This window comes from Fringilla coelebs (genome assembly GCF_963513975.1).
Source record: "Fringilla coelebs genome assembly, chromosome: 11".
In the NCBI taxonomy this organism is placed as follows: domain Eukaryota; kingdom Metazoa; phylum Chordata; class Aves; order Passeriformes; family Fringillidae; genus Fringilla; species Fringilla coelebs.
In genome coordinates this window covers 8,324,861-8,339,688 of record NC_140037.1, presented here as the reverse complement: position 1 = coordinate 8,339,688, position 14,828 = coordinate 8,324,861, and the positions used below count along the sequence as shown (strand labels likewise).

At 55.6% G+C, this 14,828-nt stretch overlaps 2 protein-coding genes across 3 annotated transcripts; one reads left to right on the top strand and one right to left on the bottom strand.

Moving 5' to 3' along the window:
• The first annotated feature begins 2,982 nt into the window (after positions 1-2,982).
• Positions 2,983-5,920, top strand: RPL36A (ribosomal protein L36a). The gene is made up of 5 exons (XM_084213042.1): positions 2,983-3,014; positions 3,252-3,357; positions 4,034-4,101; positions 5,644-5,766; positions 5,852-5,920. Exons 1-5 carry the CDS (start codon positions 3,012-3,014, stop codon positions 5,870-5,872), a joined length of 321 nt encoding a protein of 106 aa, XP_084069168.1. The 5' UTR covers positions 2,983-3,011; the 3' UTR covers positions 5,873-5,920.
• A 1,045-nt stretch (positions 5,921-6,965) lies between these two features.
• On the bottom strand, positions 6,966-12,580 carry GLA (galactosidase alpha). Of its 2 annotated transcripts, XM_084212782.1 has the most exons (8): positions 12,405-12,580; positions 11,992-12,166; positions 11,625-11,802; positions 10,055-10,146; positions 9,031-9,192; positions 8,245-8,442; positions 7,863-8,081; positions 6,966-7,723 (listed from the first exon to the last, which is right to left on the bottom strand). In XM_084212782.1, exons 1-8 carry the CDS (start codon positions 12,572-12,574, stop codon positions 7,709-7,711), a joined length of 1,209 nt encoding a protein of 402 aa, XP_084068908.1. In that variant the 5' UTR covers positions 12,575-12,580; the 3' UTR covers positions 6,966-7,708. The 2 variants fall into 2 exon arrangements, with proteins under 2 accessions (XP_084068908.1, XP_084068907.1); XM_084212781.1 differs by having other exon boundaries at positions 6,966-8,081.
• Positions 12,581-14,828: the final 2,248 nt, after the last annotated feature.

Here is a 14,828-nt window from a genome sequence, read left to right as displayed (position 1 = left end):
AGTCTGGGGAGCTGATGAGTGAGCTGTGTGGAGCCCCTGCTGAGCTGAGCCCCTGGAGCCCAGCTCCTGTCTCCTGCCTGACCACCTACAGTCCCTGCTTCCCCTTCACCCTCACCTTGTTCCCCTTTATCCCTCCTAGAAGCACAGCTTTGGAAAGTAACCTGGGAGAAGCTGTTTTTCTCCCCTGCTCCCCACAGCCCATCTCCTCAGGGGGAGGCTCAGAGGTGGGCCAGAGACAGGGGTTCAGCCCCCCATTCCCCAGCTGAGTATTCCATCCACTCTCCCCTCACAGGAGATAGGCATTGGCTCCCTCAAACACAGTCAGGTGGGGAACAAAGATGCCAGGACCCAGTCCCACACACTGTACCTCTCTCCAGGGCAAGCCCCAGCTTGGGGACAAGGAGCAGAGGTGTCCTCCCATCTGCTGGCAACGCCCAGACCCTCCCAGCACAGCCCGTGTTGCTGCAGTACTGACCCTGCCCCACAGTCCCCAGACAGGCTGAGGACAAGCAGGATTCCCTCTCCCAGGCTTTCCTCTTCCCTCCTTGTGGCTCTTATGGCTCAGACCTTTCCAGCTTGTTTGGGTGGTCAAAAAAAAGCCCAACTTTAAAAATTAGTCATCAGAGTCTTTTGGAAAAAACAGCAGTGTGCTGACTGAGGCCTCAGGAGGAGGGATCTGGGGTCCCTGCAGGTGGCTGGTGTGGCCCCCCTGACCCTCAGACTGCTGGCAGGGTGGTGGATGAGCCTAGAGTTACCCCAGGACCACCCTGTACCTCATTTCCCCCACTTATCAAGTGTGGCTGCTGATCCTGCATCCCAAGAGCAGGAGGGCTCCCACTGCCCTCCCTGGCACAGACCCAGGGCTGAGCAGAGGGGCCCTGGGCTCCGGCCCATCCCACCTGCAGTGCCAGCTCCCTGGAGCTTTACCTGGAGTCACAGCAGCGGGGTCATGGCCAGCAGTGCCAGGCAGGTGGGACACGTCCTCACGGTGTCCTCTGGATGGAACTGCCAGAAGGGAAAGGACAGCGGGTGTCTCAGAGGGCTGTTGTGGCACAGCCTCCCTGTCCCCAGCACTGCCGCCAGACCCGCTGTGTCCCTGTGAGCGCCCCACAGGGCTCAGCCCCACAGCCACCACTGCTGTGCTGTGACAGCAGTGACGAGTGGGTGTGTGGAAGCATGTCCTGTGTCCCCCCCTCCAGCCAGTGTGATTTCCTGTCATGCTCACACCTCTGCCCAGCGTGCTCTGAGACCACCACCAGGCCTGGCACGCACTGCTGGCCTCATGCCACTGCACACCCCCGTGTCCCACCATGGTCCTGGGGCCACCCCTCCTGCACAGGCAAGCTCTGATGTGGGGCTGGCAGGGACCTGGCATGCCTGGGACAAGGGGGAAGGGTGACAGAGTGACAAACTTCACAGCCCTCATGTTTCACGTTGAGCCCCAAGGGTGTCAAAACCATGGGTGGGAGGGACAGAGGGGGAAACCTCCTGCATGGGAGAGACTCGTGAGCAAACCCAGAGCTGCACCCGAGCAGTGCCCACAGCGAAAAGCACAGGTGAGGAATGGTCAAAGACACTGGCGGAACCCCAACCCTGCTCTTGGCAGCCCTGGCACCCTCGCACTGCTGTGACTCCCTGCTCCAGCACAGCCTGCAGCCCCTGGCACCCCCTCCACCTCCCTGCACCCCACAGCCACGGCCAGGTGACAGGGTCAGACACCGCCCGCTTGGAACCGGCCAGGCTGTGGGACCGGGCTCACCCGCCCCGTGTGCCCTGTGCCCAGCGCGGCTCTCCTGCCCTCACGGAGCCAGCGGAGGTGTGAAGCCACCGCCACAGGCCACATGGAGCCTCCCGCCACCCCGGCCGTCCCTCAGGCACACCAGCAGGGCCCCGCCGGTGCCCAGCAGCCCCGAGGCAGCGCTGCCCGGCCGTGGCTCCCGGGGCCCTCACTCACCGCCCGTCCCGCCGCCGCTCCGGCCAGCCGGGCCCGCCGCGCCCACCCGGCCGCTCGGGGTGGCTGTGGCGGCAGGGACGAGCGGAGACGGCAGGGTGCGCAGGGAGGAAGGACGGGGCCGGCCAACCCCACCCTTTCGGTTCCCCTTTTTTCGTTTTGTGACTCAAAGGCAGCATTTGTGTTTCCTCCTGCAGACAGCTGGGCATTGCCGTGGGGTCGCCAGGCCAGCAGCCTGCCCCGGGCTCTGGGCAGTGCCAGGTGTTGGATGAGTTGGCTGGTCACCCCAGTGTTGCACCAAAACGGGTTCTTTCACCCCATGGGGCTGATCCCCACACAAACCGGAGGTATTTTTATTTAGAGTTCTGTGTGGAAAGAGGTTTTGGAGGCAAATTCACAAAGGTAGCAGAGCGACTATCAAAACTTTTCCCTCTTTATACCTTTTAGCAAATGAAAACATTAATCTCCATTGACTACAGATTACATCATTCATTAGTATTGTGTCTTGTAGTGTTAAATGATTCCCTCAATTCCTTTGTTAATTAGGCCAAATGTTCAGTTTTCCTCTTCGTTTGGGTCAGTGGGTTTCTTGGGTTGGTGGCCCATGAGTTGGTGTTGTGATCTGGAATCTCACCTATCCACTCAGAGATGATTCAGCACAGTTGTTGAGTTAGCTTTGCTAGTTTCATCCTTGCCAACTGTTCTTGTGCTCCTAAATTCCACATTCTTTGTAATGGTAAATCCTTCTTCCCAAGCCTTGTTAACTTCCACCCAGGTCTGGAATCACTGAAACATGTCAAGCCCTAAACCTTAACAAGGCACTCTATTGACACACAGTTTATCTTTCAAACACCGGGATGTCACCTGCACCCGGCAGACCCCACAGTTCCCCACCCCTCACGCCCCCCGTTCCACACCCACCCTCCCTCCATGGCTGCTCTCCTCCCACCGCCAGGGGGCGCCGTGCCCTGTGCGCGCCTGCACGCTCCTCTCTATGGTCCCAGCTCACATTCACTTCCGCTTCCGGCCAGCGCCTCCTCTCCGGGCCGCCGCCGCCAAAATGGTGAGTGCCGGGGCTGGGCCAGGCTCTATCCGCCGCCATCCGCCCCGCGGCTGCGACGGGCCGGGCTCCCTCCGCTGCCATGGGTGCGTGCTGGGTGGCCAGACCGGCGCGGGGGCTTTCCCATCCCCGGATGGCAGCGCAGGGCCCGAGGGAAGGGGAAGGGCGGGAGCGGGGCCTTCGGAGCGGGATATGGCGTATGCGCAGCGGCCGTGACCGGCTTTTCTCCTTCTTCTCCAGGTGAACGTGCCGAAAACCCGCCGGACCTACTGCAAGAAATGCGGGAAGCACCAGCCGCATAAGGTCACGCAGTACAAGAAGGGCAAGGACTCGCTCTACGCGCAGGGTGAGCACGGGCTCGCTCCGGGGCGCGGCCCAGGGGAGCTGCATGCGGTCCGGGTGTCGTCTGCCCTGCACGGGTGGTGTAGATTGGGAACATTTCTATGGCTGGGGAGGACAGCTTGGCCTAAAGGATGTGCTGTACAATAAAGGGAACTAAAAAAAATAAGATAAAGCAGTTTCCGATGGTTCTATAAAAATACTTAACTAATTAGAGAATGTGCTCTGGGTGAACCTGGCTGGCTGTGAAAGCACAACTGGAGCCCAGGCTGGTCAGCCGAGGGAGAGCCCTGCTGTGAGTTTAAAATGTGCTGGGCCTTCAGGTCGAGATGAAAGTGAATCCAATCGTAGCTCCACCCGTACCGATGTGGATTAATTATGCAAATATCACCTGAACAGGATTGTATAAATATTTCTGGCCCTTTGTGTGCTGGCTTTGAGGATTTACCATGAATCACCCTTTGCACAGAGCTCTGACTAAATCAAGTGCCTTGACCTTGTGTATCTGTTGGGGGCACAGCGAGGGGGAAGCGCAAGCACACTTTTGGGGACAGCACAAGAGCTGTGGCACTGGTTCTGCTGGGCTGTACAGGGACAGGCTGAGCTGTGCTGGGATTTAGGCAGTGCCAGTTGTGCCTGGAGCATCTCCTCGGTTGTTGCCTGACCAGAGCATTTTCCCGCAGGAAAAAGGCGCTACGATCGGAAGCAGAGCGGCTATGGGGGCCAGACAAAGCCCATCTTCCGTAAAAAGGTGAGTGAGTTTGCTCCTCAGGAACAGGAACTTCCTTGGCAGCCAATGCCCAGTTGAGGGAGGGTTCCTCTGTGCTCTGCTCTGGCTGTGTTAGGGCAGTGCTGTGCTGGCAGTGCAGGGGTCCCCTCCTCATCACACAATGCCTTGGGTTGGAAGGAACCATCATGTTCCAGCCCCCTGCCATGGGCAGGGACACCTTCCACTGTCCCAGGCTGCTCCAAGGCCCATCCAGCCTGGCCTTGGACACTGCCAGGGATGGGGCAGCCACAGCTTCTCTGGGAAACCTGTGCAAGGGCCACCCCACCCTCGGAGGGAGGAATTTCTTCCTACTCTAATCTAAATCTCTGTCAGTGTGAAGCTGTTTCCCACTGCCCTGTCACTCTGTGCTGTTGTAAAAATTCCTCCATCTCCCTTGCAAGCTCCTACCAAGAACACTGCTCATCTCCTCGCTGTGCTGTCTCATGGAGATGCTCCTCATTTGCAGGGTGACTTGGGCTCTGTTGGCAGAGCAGGTTCTCAGCTTTGATGCTGCAAGGGAGTGGGGATTTCTGGGAGGGATATTTGCAGTGAAAGAAATGTTTCCTTCACTGCTTCTTCACTGCTTGTCCAAGGGGAAGGGCTTGGCAAAGGGAAAGAAGCTGTTTGTTTGTTTGCTTGGTGTGGTTATTTACAGCAGGGAAGCAAACCCCAGTGGGTGGGTTTGTTACTTTGTGTGAATTGTTTCGTTAGGCTCGTAGAGCTGCTTGGCTTGTTGCTGGGAAGCACTGGTGTCCTGCTGGAGGTGTACAGGAAGCCTTCCAGCAAGAAGAAAAAATCAGGCAGCAGGTTTTCAAGTTGACTTTGTGCCAGGAAGTGGGGAGACCTCACAGAAAATGCTTCTGCAAGCAGGGTACACCAAGCAGCTGCATTGCTGGCACTCTCTACCTGTACATTGCAATTCTCATTTCTGTTTTTTCCCAGTCAGCATTGTATGGATGGTTGGCTGAGGTTTTTAGCTGGTGGTTACAGCCCTGTCCAGCTGCTACATCAGCCTCCCAGCTTTGGATTCTTCCCTCTGCAGTCTTTCAGGTTCCATCCAGCTTCTGAGTAGCTGCAGGTCTGCACTGAGCTTGTTGTGTCACTGCTCCTTCCAGAGAAAATTTGCCAGTTGTGTTGCTTCCAGGTGTTTCTTTTGTCCAGTTTTCTTCTGGATTTCTCCTGAGCACTGCTGGTCTGTGCTTCCACACTAAAAGTGTGAATTTCTTGCTCTGTTCAGTGGAACAAACAGATTTCTCCAGCATGGCTGATACCTGCAGGAAACAGCCCTGCCCCACTGAATGCTTTTGTCAGTGCCCTTTTTAGTAAGGTACCTGTCCACTTCACACCTGCACTGATTTTTAAAGTGCTGCTTTCTTTTCAGTGGAGGGAGCCGAACTGTGTTTGTAGTCTCTCTATGCTTTGGGAACAAACTGAATGTTCAGGAGTGCAGGGAACAAGCTCTCCCTGGGAGTTTGTCTGCTTGGGGTTGTGTGGTTCATTGAAACACTCTGCTCCTCCTCCCAGGCCAAGACCACCAAGAAGATTGTGCTGAGGCTGGAGTGTGTGGAGCCCAACTGCAGGTCCAAGAGGATGCTGGCAATTAAGAGGTGCAAGCACTTTGAGCTGGGAGGAGACAAGAAGAGAAAGGTGAGTTTGTATTCTGTGAGTGGCTGAGAAAGGGGGGAAATACTCAGTGGTGAATATACTCACTCTTGTCTTGCTTCTTTTACAGGGCCAGGTGATCCAGTTCTGAGCATCGTCCTGCTCGTCGTTATGGACCATATTAAAGTAATTAGATTGATCCCTTGCTTTTCTTAATGTGTTTTCTCTTGGGGTGGGAACTGTGAGTACATCAGGTCAGCAGGGAGGTGTTGCTTGCAGAACCATTTAACAGACCATTTTTTAACCTGGCTTTTGTAAAATCCCTGCCAGTAGCTGGGATCTCTTTACTGTGTTTCCAAGAGGTGTTCTGCAATGGGTGCCAGTGACTTCTGTGCATGAACATGGTGCAGGCTTGTTTATGAACTCCCCTGAAGAGCCCCTGCACTTGCCTGTAGGCCCCTTTTTACAACAGCTGTACTGCCCTGAGGAGCAAAGGCCTTGGAGCAGCCAGTGGGTTTGATACCTGCACCTTTAGGCAGGTGCCTAAGTAGGTAATTAGGCAGGTGCCATTAGCTGTGGCAGCTCAGAGAGGTGAGGGACAGCTCCATGCCTGTGGTTGCTCCTGGCACATGGTGTAACAGGCCTCATCTGCCTTCCCCTGTGCCAACTACTGTTGGCTCATCTTAGCATTTTCCTTGAAGGAAGAAGGCCAAGCACAGCAGTGAAGTTTCAAATGGGCAACAAGCAGAGCGTGGTAGATTGTGGGGACAGCCTCCAGGACAGCTTCCCCTTAGAGAGATACATTTGTCTGAGTACAAAGTCTGCTGTTAGCAGGTGTTGGGAAGGCAATGCAGAATTCACCCTTAAGGGCAACTTCTTGTAGTGGAAATGGAGCTGGAGGATGGAGAGATGCCTCTTCACATCCTTATCATGATTGAGAGCACTCAGTTGCTGAACTGTAAGGGAATCTGTGGTTTTGCTTATTAAATATTATCTGATGTGATGGCCTTTTCAGATTTGTGTAGGCAGTGGTGGCTTTGGCCTGTGGGGTAGACTGTAAGGCTGTATTACATCAGTTTCACTGAGTGCTGTTACTAGTGACAAATTTCACAAAAACTTACATGACTGGAACAAACTAGCCTGTTTTTTAAACCATGATTAAATTTCAGGTACCATGCTGTACTCTTGTACACTGCAAGTAAGAAAAAGCATAGCCTTTTAAAGGGATTTTAATCAAAGTGCTTAATCACCAAAGAACAAATCGAGAAATCCTGATTGTACTGTAATTAGAAGATAATATACTTGCACATGATGGTTGCTTAGGTGAATATCCATCTCCTGTCTAGGAGAGCCCATGTTATTCAAGCTAAAGGCTGCTGCCAGCAGTGGGAAACAAGCACTCGGGGATTTCTGGGATGCAGGATTCATGGAGAAAGGGGACTCCAGTGGCCATATGAAGGGTAGAGAGGGAGTTGTCATCCAAAGGGAAGTGACAACCACTGGTGAAAGATTCCTGGAGTGAGGGGAAGCCCTCAAAAACTTGAGTCCTAAGGCCTGATAGCAGCTGTCAAGAAAGTTGCTAAGAAGTGAGATGGTTCATGTCAGTCCCTGAGTTGTCAGAAGATGGAAGTGCATGTCCATGCTCTGAGTCAAGTGTTTGGTTTCCTTAGTGGGGGTGGGAGCAGCTTTTCTTGGACTGTGTGTCCTCGTCTGGAAAAGAGAGCAAGGTGGCCAAGGTGTGTTTCCCTGTTGTCCCTAAAATGCTCAAGGACAGCTGTAAGATGCTGCCTGTGCATCCCTTGCCTTTCCTTGCACGGTAGTGGCAGTGGGTGTAAACAGGAACTGCAGCCCTGCTGGAGCCCTTCCAGCCCCTTGGAGGAGGAGTTGGGTGAGATGCCAGGGAAAGGGGCCCTGCTCTGCTATTCACCCTTTCTCTGTCACTTCTTGATGATGGAGTGATGGTAATTTGTCACATTCAGCTGAAGGTTCAGATAATGAATGCCTGAAAAGAAAGGCACCTGCTTGGAAGGAGATTAATTTCCTGCCACAAGTTCAGACACAGCCTAAGGCTTAGGAAAAGATTGTCTTTGTGCTGCCTATACTGCCAGGACTTTGAGCAGCACAGTGCCTGTGGGGTTCACCTCCACGCTCAGGGAGGAGATCCAGCTGTACACACCACAGTCCCTGCTGGCTGGCAGCACCTGTCGGATGGAGCAGGCTGGGTTGCAGGCCAGCCCATTGCCAAGGAGGGTGAGGGAGAAGGTGAATTTCTGGGGTCCTCCAATCTCCTGCTGGTTCAGCACTGCCACAGCGTAGGCTCGGTCAGACAGGGGCCGCTCCCACAGCTGAAAGTTCTTGTCCTGCCAAGGAGAAAACAAATGCTGGGCTTAGGCTGTGGGAGGCAGAAGTGGTGATCTGCATGCCTGTCTGTTCCAGCAGGCTTCAGCAACTAATGGGCTCCCGTTCCCAAACCCTGAGCCATCCCTCCCATGCCCCCCTCTGAACCCCCTCTCTCTGCTGTACCTTGAAGAGCTGGTATCCTTGCTTGCCCAGTGGGTCCTGGTTGATGGCAATCACCTCTTTGTTCTGGAGCAGCCACTTGGCCTCGGGACTGATGTGCCGCAGGTCGTTGGACATGAACAGGGGAGCGGCCATGATGGCCCACATGGCCATCTGAGTCACCGACTGGTCCCAGCTCAGCCCAAAGTTTCCAATCACCAGCTATGACAAGCAAACAAAAAGTGCCTGGTAACACTAACTGCTGGGGACAATCTGGGCCACCAGTACCAGGAAATCACAGGGTGGGACCTCTGTTTGGAGCCTGGCTAGATAGGCTGAGGGCCAGGAGCAGGACCAGCCGGTTGGGAAAAGCGAGGCATGACTGCGTGGCAGTTTAGGATGAGGTGGAAGTGAAGAGAGCTCTTTAAGTGGCTAGGCAGTGTTTGAGAAAGCTTCTGGATTCAGATTCTTGCAGTGCTCGCACCCTGGGGCTTTCACTCCAGTGGGACATCAGCACTTTGGAGACTGTCCCACAATGCCACACCTGTGTCCTGAGCTGGTACTGGTACTTGTGCAGCTTGTGGAGGCTGCATGACACAAAGATGGTGCTTCCTTGGTACTATGCATAGCTGCAGTTCTCTTTCCCTTTCTACCCTGGACCTTCTCACCAAGATCCTGATCCTAGGGTCCCATCAGAGCCCTTCCCCTCAATGTTTGTCCCCCAGTTCTCTCCCTTCCCATTCTCAGCCCACAGCTGAGGAAAGGTTTTTTTGCTGATGCTTCAAGTGGGGTGGGTGTTGCTGTACTTGCCATGTCAGGATCATTCCAGCCCCCTGGCCCAGCTATCTTCACAATGGTGTCCTGGTGCAGTGCTGTCCAGTCTAAGATACTCTTGATGCTGCTCCAGGAGTCATAGACATCATAGAAGTTCCTCCAGTGATTGCAGTACTGTTTGATCTCTGTGTAATTGGGCTGCCAGAACAATGAGTTTGATTAGACAGAGCACCTGGCTGTACAACAGGAGTGTCAACAAGGCTAGACTGGACCAAAGGTAGCTTGGGGGAGAACCAGGGTAACACCTTCCATCACCAGCTATCTGAATGATGTAGTGCATGTTGATTCCCTTGAATGCTTTGTACCCAGTACCTCCACTCTGACAAGTTCTAGACAACACTATTGCTCCCCTTGGGAGAACAGTTGTGACCACCAGCTCTGTTACAAAATTCCTTCCCAATTTTACTGAAGGTGTGACAAGGCCAGTGGGATTAAACTGTAACATCCCAGTAATTATTGCTATTTCTTGGGTTTACACCCTTTCATGAGTAATGCAATTAATTCCACCTGTGGGTGGAGGGCAACATGCCAATCACAGACCCTTGGCTGGCAGAAATTTGTCACTGAACAATGTGGAGGATGTCACAAAGCCTCTCTCGTGGTCCCCAGAGCTGTCTGTAAGGCTGAGCCTGCAGCACTCTGTGTCCAGGAGGAATTACACTGAGCTCTTTGCTAGGCTGTGTGTCTGCACAGCCTAGCAGAGAGGTTTGCTGCTTGGCTCCTTGGAGAGAGGAACCAGATGGATGCTGTGGTTTTTTTGGCACGCTCCATCTGGGCTGTGCCTTCATGCTGCAGAATCCTACTAAATCTGTTTCAGCAGAGCAATGGTTTAGAAATGCTTCAGGGCTCTGGAATAAAAGGTTTTTTCCTCCACTTTACAGCCTTGTTCTCTGTCAGAACAGAGAGCAGCAAGTTTCTCAGGATGCTGTTTTGCAATGTTAAATGTTTTTCTCTTCTTCCCATCTTAGCCCCAGGATAAACCTTGGGAGGCACTTCTTACCTGCTGCACAGGCCTCAAGTAGAAAGGCCACTCACAGGAGTACACAATGCTCCTTCCAGTCTTGTTCAGGGCCAGAGACATGCGCCTGTATCCTAGAGGAAGAGCACAGACAGAGGTTACACAACCTCCCTGGTCACACAGCAGAACTAAGCCAATGTCACAGGTTCAGGTTTCAGTTCAACTCTTGCAAAATTAAGATTGAACACATTTTTGTGGTTGAGACACCACAGGGAGAACAGGGTAATCTAAAGTCTGCAGCTGGTCACCTGCCTCCCAAGGACAGGGGCTTTGCTAGGGCAGGCTGTTGCTCCAAGACTGCTGATCCCTTTGTACATACAGTCAGAGGAAGAGGTTAAAAGCATTCCTGTATGGCATTTTCCCTCTAGATACCCAGGAAATACAAGTCAGTATCTATCAGGCAGTGCAGCTTTGCTGGGTGATGTAGGAGTAGGTTCTCATGAGGCACTTGCGCCATATGGACTGGGCAGGAATGCAAAAGCTCGAGTTTTTCCTGTCCTTGTCCCCAAACAGCCCTGTTAAGTCTCTTCCAATTGGCAGAGAGGGAATGAAAAGTCTGCTCTCTCCTCTGGAACTGCTTCAGTACAACTGGATTGTATCTGGGTTACACATATGATCCAGCAGGAGCTCTCAGCTCAGCTGTCACTCAGGGTGCTGAGCTGTGCTCCTGTCTGTGGCAGCTGGCATATGCCCCACCATCTGGCTTGGATGGCATTGTCACTTGGGCAGGTTGTCCCTGCCAGGCAGAGACAGGACTTTGTGCAGGACTCCTGCTGCCAAACGTGGTGGTGCTGACTCTGCCAGCAGCCAGAGAGCGCAGTCAAGAGAAAAAAAGCTTTCTAAGTTAAAGTGTTCTTCCCATAAATCTACTCCTGTGGCACTGGGATTTGCCTGTGCTTCAGAAGAGGCTGTAGCCAAGTCAGCACAGGGAGCTGCTGAGCTTTCAGCTGCTGGCTCACCAGCCTTTGTGCAAATCACTTCTGAAATGGTATTTACACTGGTGTGCTTTAAGAGGAAAACCCCAGTAGATTTTTATGCCATAATTACCTTCATTTTTATCTGTTAAAAGCCCTCCTAACTGCTCCTTTCTTGGCTGACACAGACTGTTCTAGCTTCAATGATTCACATTGACAAGGCCCCACCAAAGGGATTAAGGGTTAAGTGTGTGAAATGCTCTGGGCTCTCCAGTACAGGCCTTGCAGAAGGGCGAAGGCTGTGCTGAGTTAACAGCTGAGGGAGCACAGCCACCCCCAGAGCACACAGCTGATGTGTCTGTGCTCAGCCTGGTCCAGGCTCTGGGCTCAGAGCTCCTTTTCTGAGCTGTGCTTGAAGGACAGCTCCAGGAGACTGAGCAGGTAAAAACACTTAACACAGCAACACTCAACACCTTGGCCTTGAGAACAGAGCCTTAGATATGCTTTTGTAAGCAAGTCCCTTAAATGAGTATGCTCAGGGAAAAGCGAGTCCCTGGAGCTTGATGCTGGGCCTAGAATTGCTGCTGCCTGCAGAATATTCCCACCCATGGGAATAGCTGCCTTGAGCCCATGCCTACCTTCTGCTAGCAGCTCCAGTGACTCACAGTTGCAGCCATCAAACTTGAGCAGGTCCACACCCCAGGAAGCAAATGTCTGGGCATCCAGGTCATAGTGGTTGTAGCTGCCAGGGAAGCCAGCACATGTCTTGCTCCCAACATCGCTGTAGATTCCCAGCTTCAGACCCTTGGAGTGGACCTGCAGACAGAAACAGACCCTGGGATGGGGCAGCCACAAGGCAGGAGGAAGAGGATTTGGGGCAGCGAGGAAAGCAAAACCCCACTGTGGCAGTCAGGGCTTTGTCTCAGCCAGGGCTTTGTACCCACCCAGCCGTCCTGCCCTCCCCTGCTCCAGGCTGGGTCACCACCGTGCCCTGGTGGCACTCACGTAGTCGGCCAGCTTGCGGATCCCACCGGGGAACCGCTTGGGGTCCGCCTGCAGCCTGCCCTGCTTGTCCCGCGTCGGGGCCATCCAGCAGTCGTCGATGCAGATGAACTCGTAGCCGGCGTCCCTCCAGCCCTCGGCAGCCATCCTGTCAGCCATCTCCACGAACAGCTGCTCGCTGGCCGCGGCCAGAGCGCACCACCGGGAAAGAAAGCGGAGAACGTCTGCTGAGCACCACCGGCACAGCCGCGGGGCTGGGCGGGCAGGGGCACCCGGGGGAGCGCGGGGAAGGCACAGCGGCTGCCGGAGCACCGGACCGGCTGTCCGCTACCTGGGAAGGCACAGCGGCTGCCGGAGCACCGGGCCGGCTCCCCGTGACTGCGCTGCCCCGGGCTCCCCGTGCCCCGCGGCGGTACCTGACGCAGCGGCGCGGCTCGGCCGCGCAGTCGGTGGCGCAGAGGAAGCGCTCCCAGTGCAGCCAGCCCATAGGCGGTGTCCGCGCCAGGCCGTTGTCCAGCGCCAGCGCCGCCGCCACCGCGGCCACCGCCGCCGTGACCCAGCGCAGCATCCACAGCGCGGCCGCCATCGCCCCGCCGCGCCGAGGGACTGCCGCTGATTGACAGCCCGCATGCCCAATCCTCGGGGTGTCGGCGGGCAGGGCTGGCCGTGGAGCCAATCGCCGCGCGGCACCGCCCGCCCCTCCGCCAATCCCGGGCAGCGAGGTGCGCATCGCCCCGCCCCTGTAGCGGGTCACGTGGGGCGGTATCACGTGACCGGTGTGGAGGGGCCCATGGCGGCGCGGTCGGGTCGGGCTGTGCCGGCGCTGCCGGGGGAGCCGCGCCCGGGGCGGCACCGTCCTTGTGCAACGTGCCCAGCTGGCCGAGAGAGCAGTGGCCCCTGGCCGGTACCGCAATAGAGTGGCCAGCAGGACAAGAGCAGTGTTTGTCCTCCTGTGCTAGGCGCTGCTGAGGCCACACCTCGAGTCCTGTGCCCAGCTCCGGCCCCTCAGCTCAGGAAGGACGTGGAGCTGCTGAAGGAATAAAGCTGGGGAAGGGACTGGAGCACAAATCCCATGAGGAGAGGCTGAGGGAGGTGTGGGGCTCAGCCTGGAGAAGAGGAGGCTCGGCGGGGTCCTTATGGCTCTGCACAGCTCCCTGCAGGCGGGTGGAGCCGCTGGGGTCAGGCTCTGCTCCCGGGAACAGGGACGGGACCACAGGGACAGAATCTCAGGCTGGGCCAGGGGAGGATCAGGGTGCACAGCAGGAGTCATTTCTTCACAGAAGGGGTGATTAGACATAGGAACGGGCTGCCCAGCAAAGTGGAGTCAGGGTCCCTGGAAGTATTCAAGGACTGGACATGACATGTCAGTGCCATGCTCTGGTTTACATAGATTAGACTCACTCTCAGAGATCTTTTCTAAACCTCAATGATTCTGTGTGCTCAGCAGTGCTAAGGCTGCTGTGAGTGCAGGGTGTGGGTCTGTGTGTGGTCTCTTTGTCAGCACAGGGTCCTGGGGAAGAGAGGATTGTCCCCCATGGGCTCAGGACTTGGTTTTGTCCCTGGGCTTTCAGCTCTGCCTCAAAAACTCTGTGAGAAGCTCCTGAGTGAGCCCTCCTCCCCAGCACCTCTCCCTGTGCTCGTCTGACAGGTCCAGCCTGAGCCAGAGTGTGGATTATGGCCAGGCTGTTTGCTGCCTCTCTGCCTGCCTGTGTGGACTCTGTGGTGCTCGATCCAGCCTGTCTCTGCTTGGGATGCTTGGGCCCATCCAGATCTTTGCACTCAAAGATTTTGGTCTCTCTTCAACAAGTTCAGCCACAAGAATAAGTCATGGTCAGTGGGCATCATCCCATTTGCACCAGGTACATGTGACTGAGTTGAGATGAGAACCCCTGGAAAGGGGCAGTGCCGGTATCAGCAGGACCTGGAGAGCTGTAAAGAGCACCAGTGTGCCAGCCAGCATCTCTGAGCTGAGCCCTGGATTTAATCCCTGTTTTTGCAGGAGTAACACAGCCGTGAGCAGCCTTGGTAGCACGTGTGGCCTGTCAAGGAGGCTTGGAGGCTCCTGCTGCCGAGTGAGCTGTGGGAAATGGGATGTGAGGACTCGTTCTCCCCTGTGCCTCTCCCCAGGGCTGGACCAGCCCTAGAGCCCCCCTGGAGCTCTTGTGAGCCCCACCAGGGCAGGAGGAGGGGCAGGATGGAAGCACAGCAGGGCTGTGGCCGTCAGGGCTCAGGGTGCCACCGAGGCATCTCGCTAGGTGTCCTCCCATCCCTGCTCTGCCACAGCCGGGGAACAAAAGCTCCTCAGAGCCCGTGGGCTGATAATCACTCCTTGTTTCAATGCTGGGGTCCTCCCCCTGTCCCTCGGGAAGCTGAAGCGCAGAGATCTCTCAAAGTGGGGCAAAACAAGACACTCTGGAGGCTGGAAAACCTCATGGCTTTGTTTTCTCTTGTGCAGGGCAGGTATCCCCTACTGCCGGAGCATTGGATGCTGCAGGGCTGATCCCTGCTGGTCTCTGTGCTCCAGCACTCCCTCACTGTTGCTTCCCAGGTGTCCTGCCTGTCCCCAGGAGTACCTGGCACCCCCACACCCCTTGGGATGGGGAGCTCCGGGGTGCTTTGTGGGCTGCCTGTACTGGCTGGTGTCCCCAGAGTGGGGCAGGCTGGTCCCAAGCCATGCAGGGGAGGGGATGTGGCCATGGTGGTGTGGGGTTTGGCAGGGCCATGGTGCAGCCTCTCAGAGCAGGTGGAGGTGACAGGCTGTGGTGTGATGCCACAGCTTGAGTGGCAGGGGATGCTCTGTTGGGGGGACAGCTCTTGCAGGGCTGTGCTGAGGGCTGGGG

Excerpts from the sequence above, each read along its gene's own strand:
- RPL36A (XM_084213042.1), top strand. Across the intron at positions 4,102-5,643 it reads AGCCCATCTTCCGTAAAAAG|GCCAAGACCACCAAGAAGAT; the intron begins GTGAGTGAGTTT and ends TCCTCCTCCCAG. Across the intron at positions 5,767-5,851 it reads GAGGAGACAAGAAGAGAAAG|GGCCAGGTGATCCAGTTCTG; the intron begins GTGAGTTTGTAT and ends CTTCTTTTACAG.
- GLA (XM_084212781.1), bottom strand. The coding sequence starts at position 12,574 with ATGGCGGCCGCGCTGTGGATGCTGCGCTGGGTCACGGCGGCGGTGGCC. Across the intron at positions 12,167-12,404 it reads GAGCCGCGCCGCTGCGTCAG|CGAGCAGCTGTTCGTGGAGA; the intron begins GTACCGCCGCGG and ends GGCCGCGGCCAG. Across the intron at positions 10,147-11,624 it reads ACTGGAGCTGCTAGCAGAAG|GATACAGGCGCATGTCTCTG; the intron begins GTAGGCATGGGC and ends CTCTTCCTCTAG.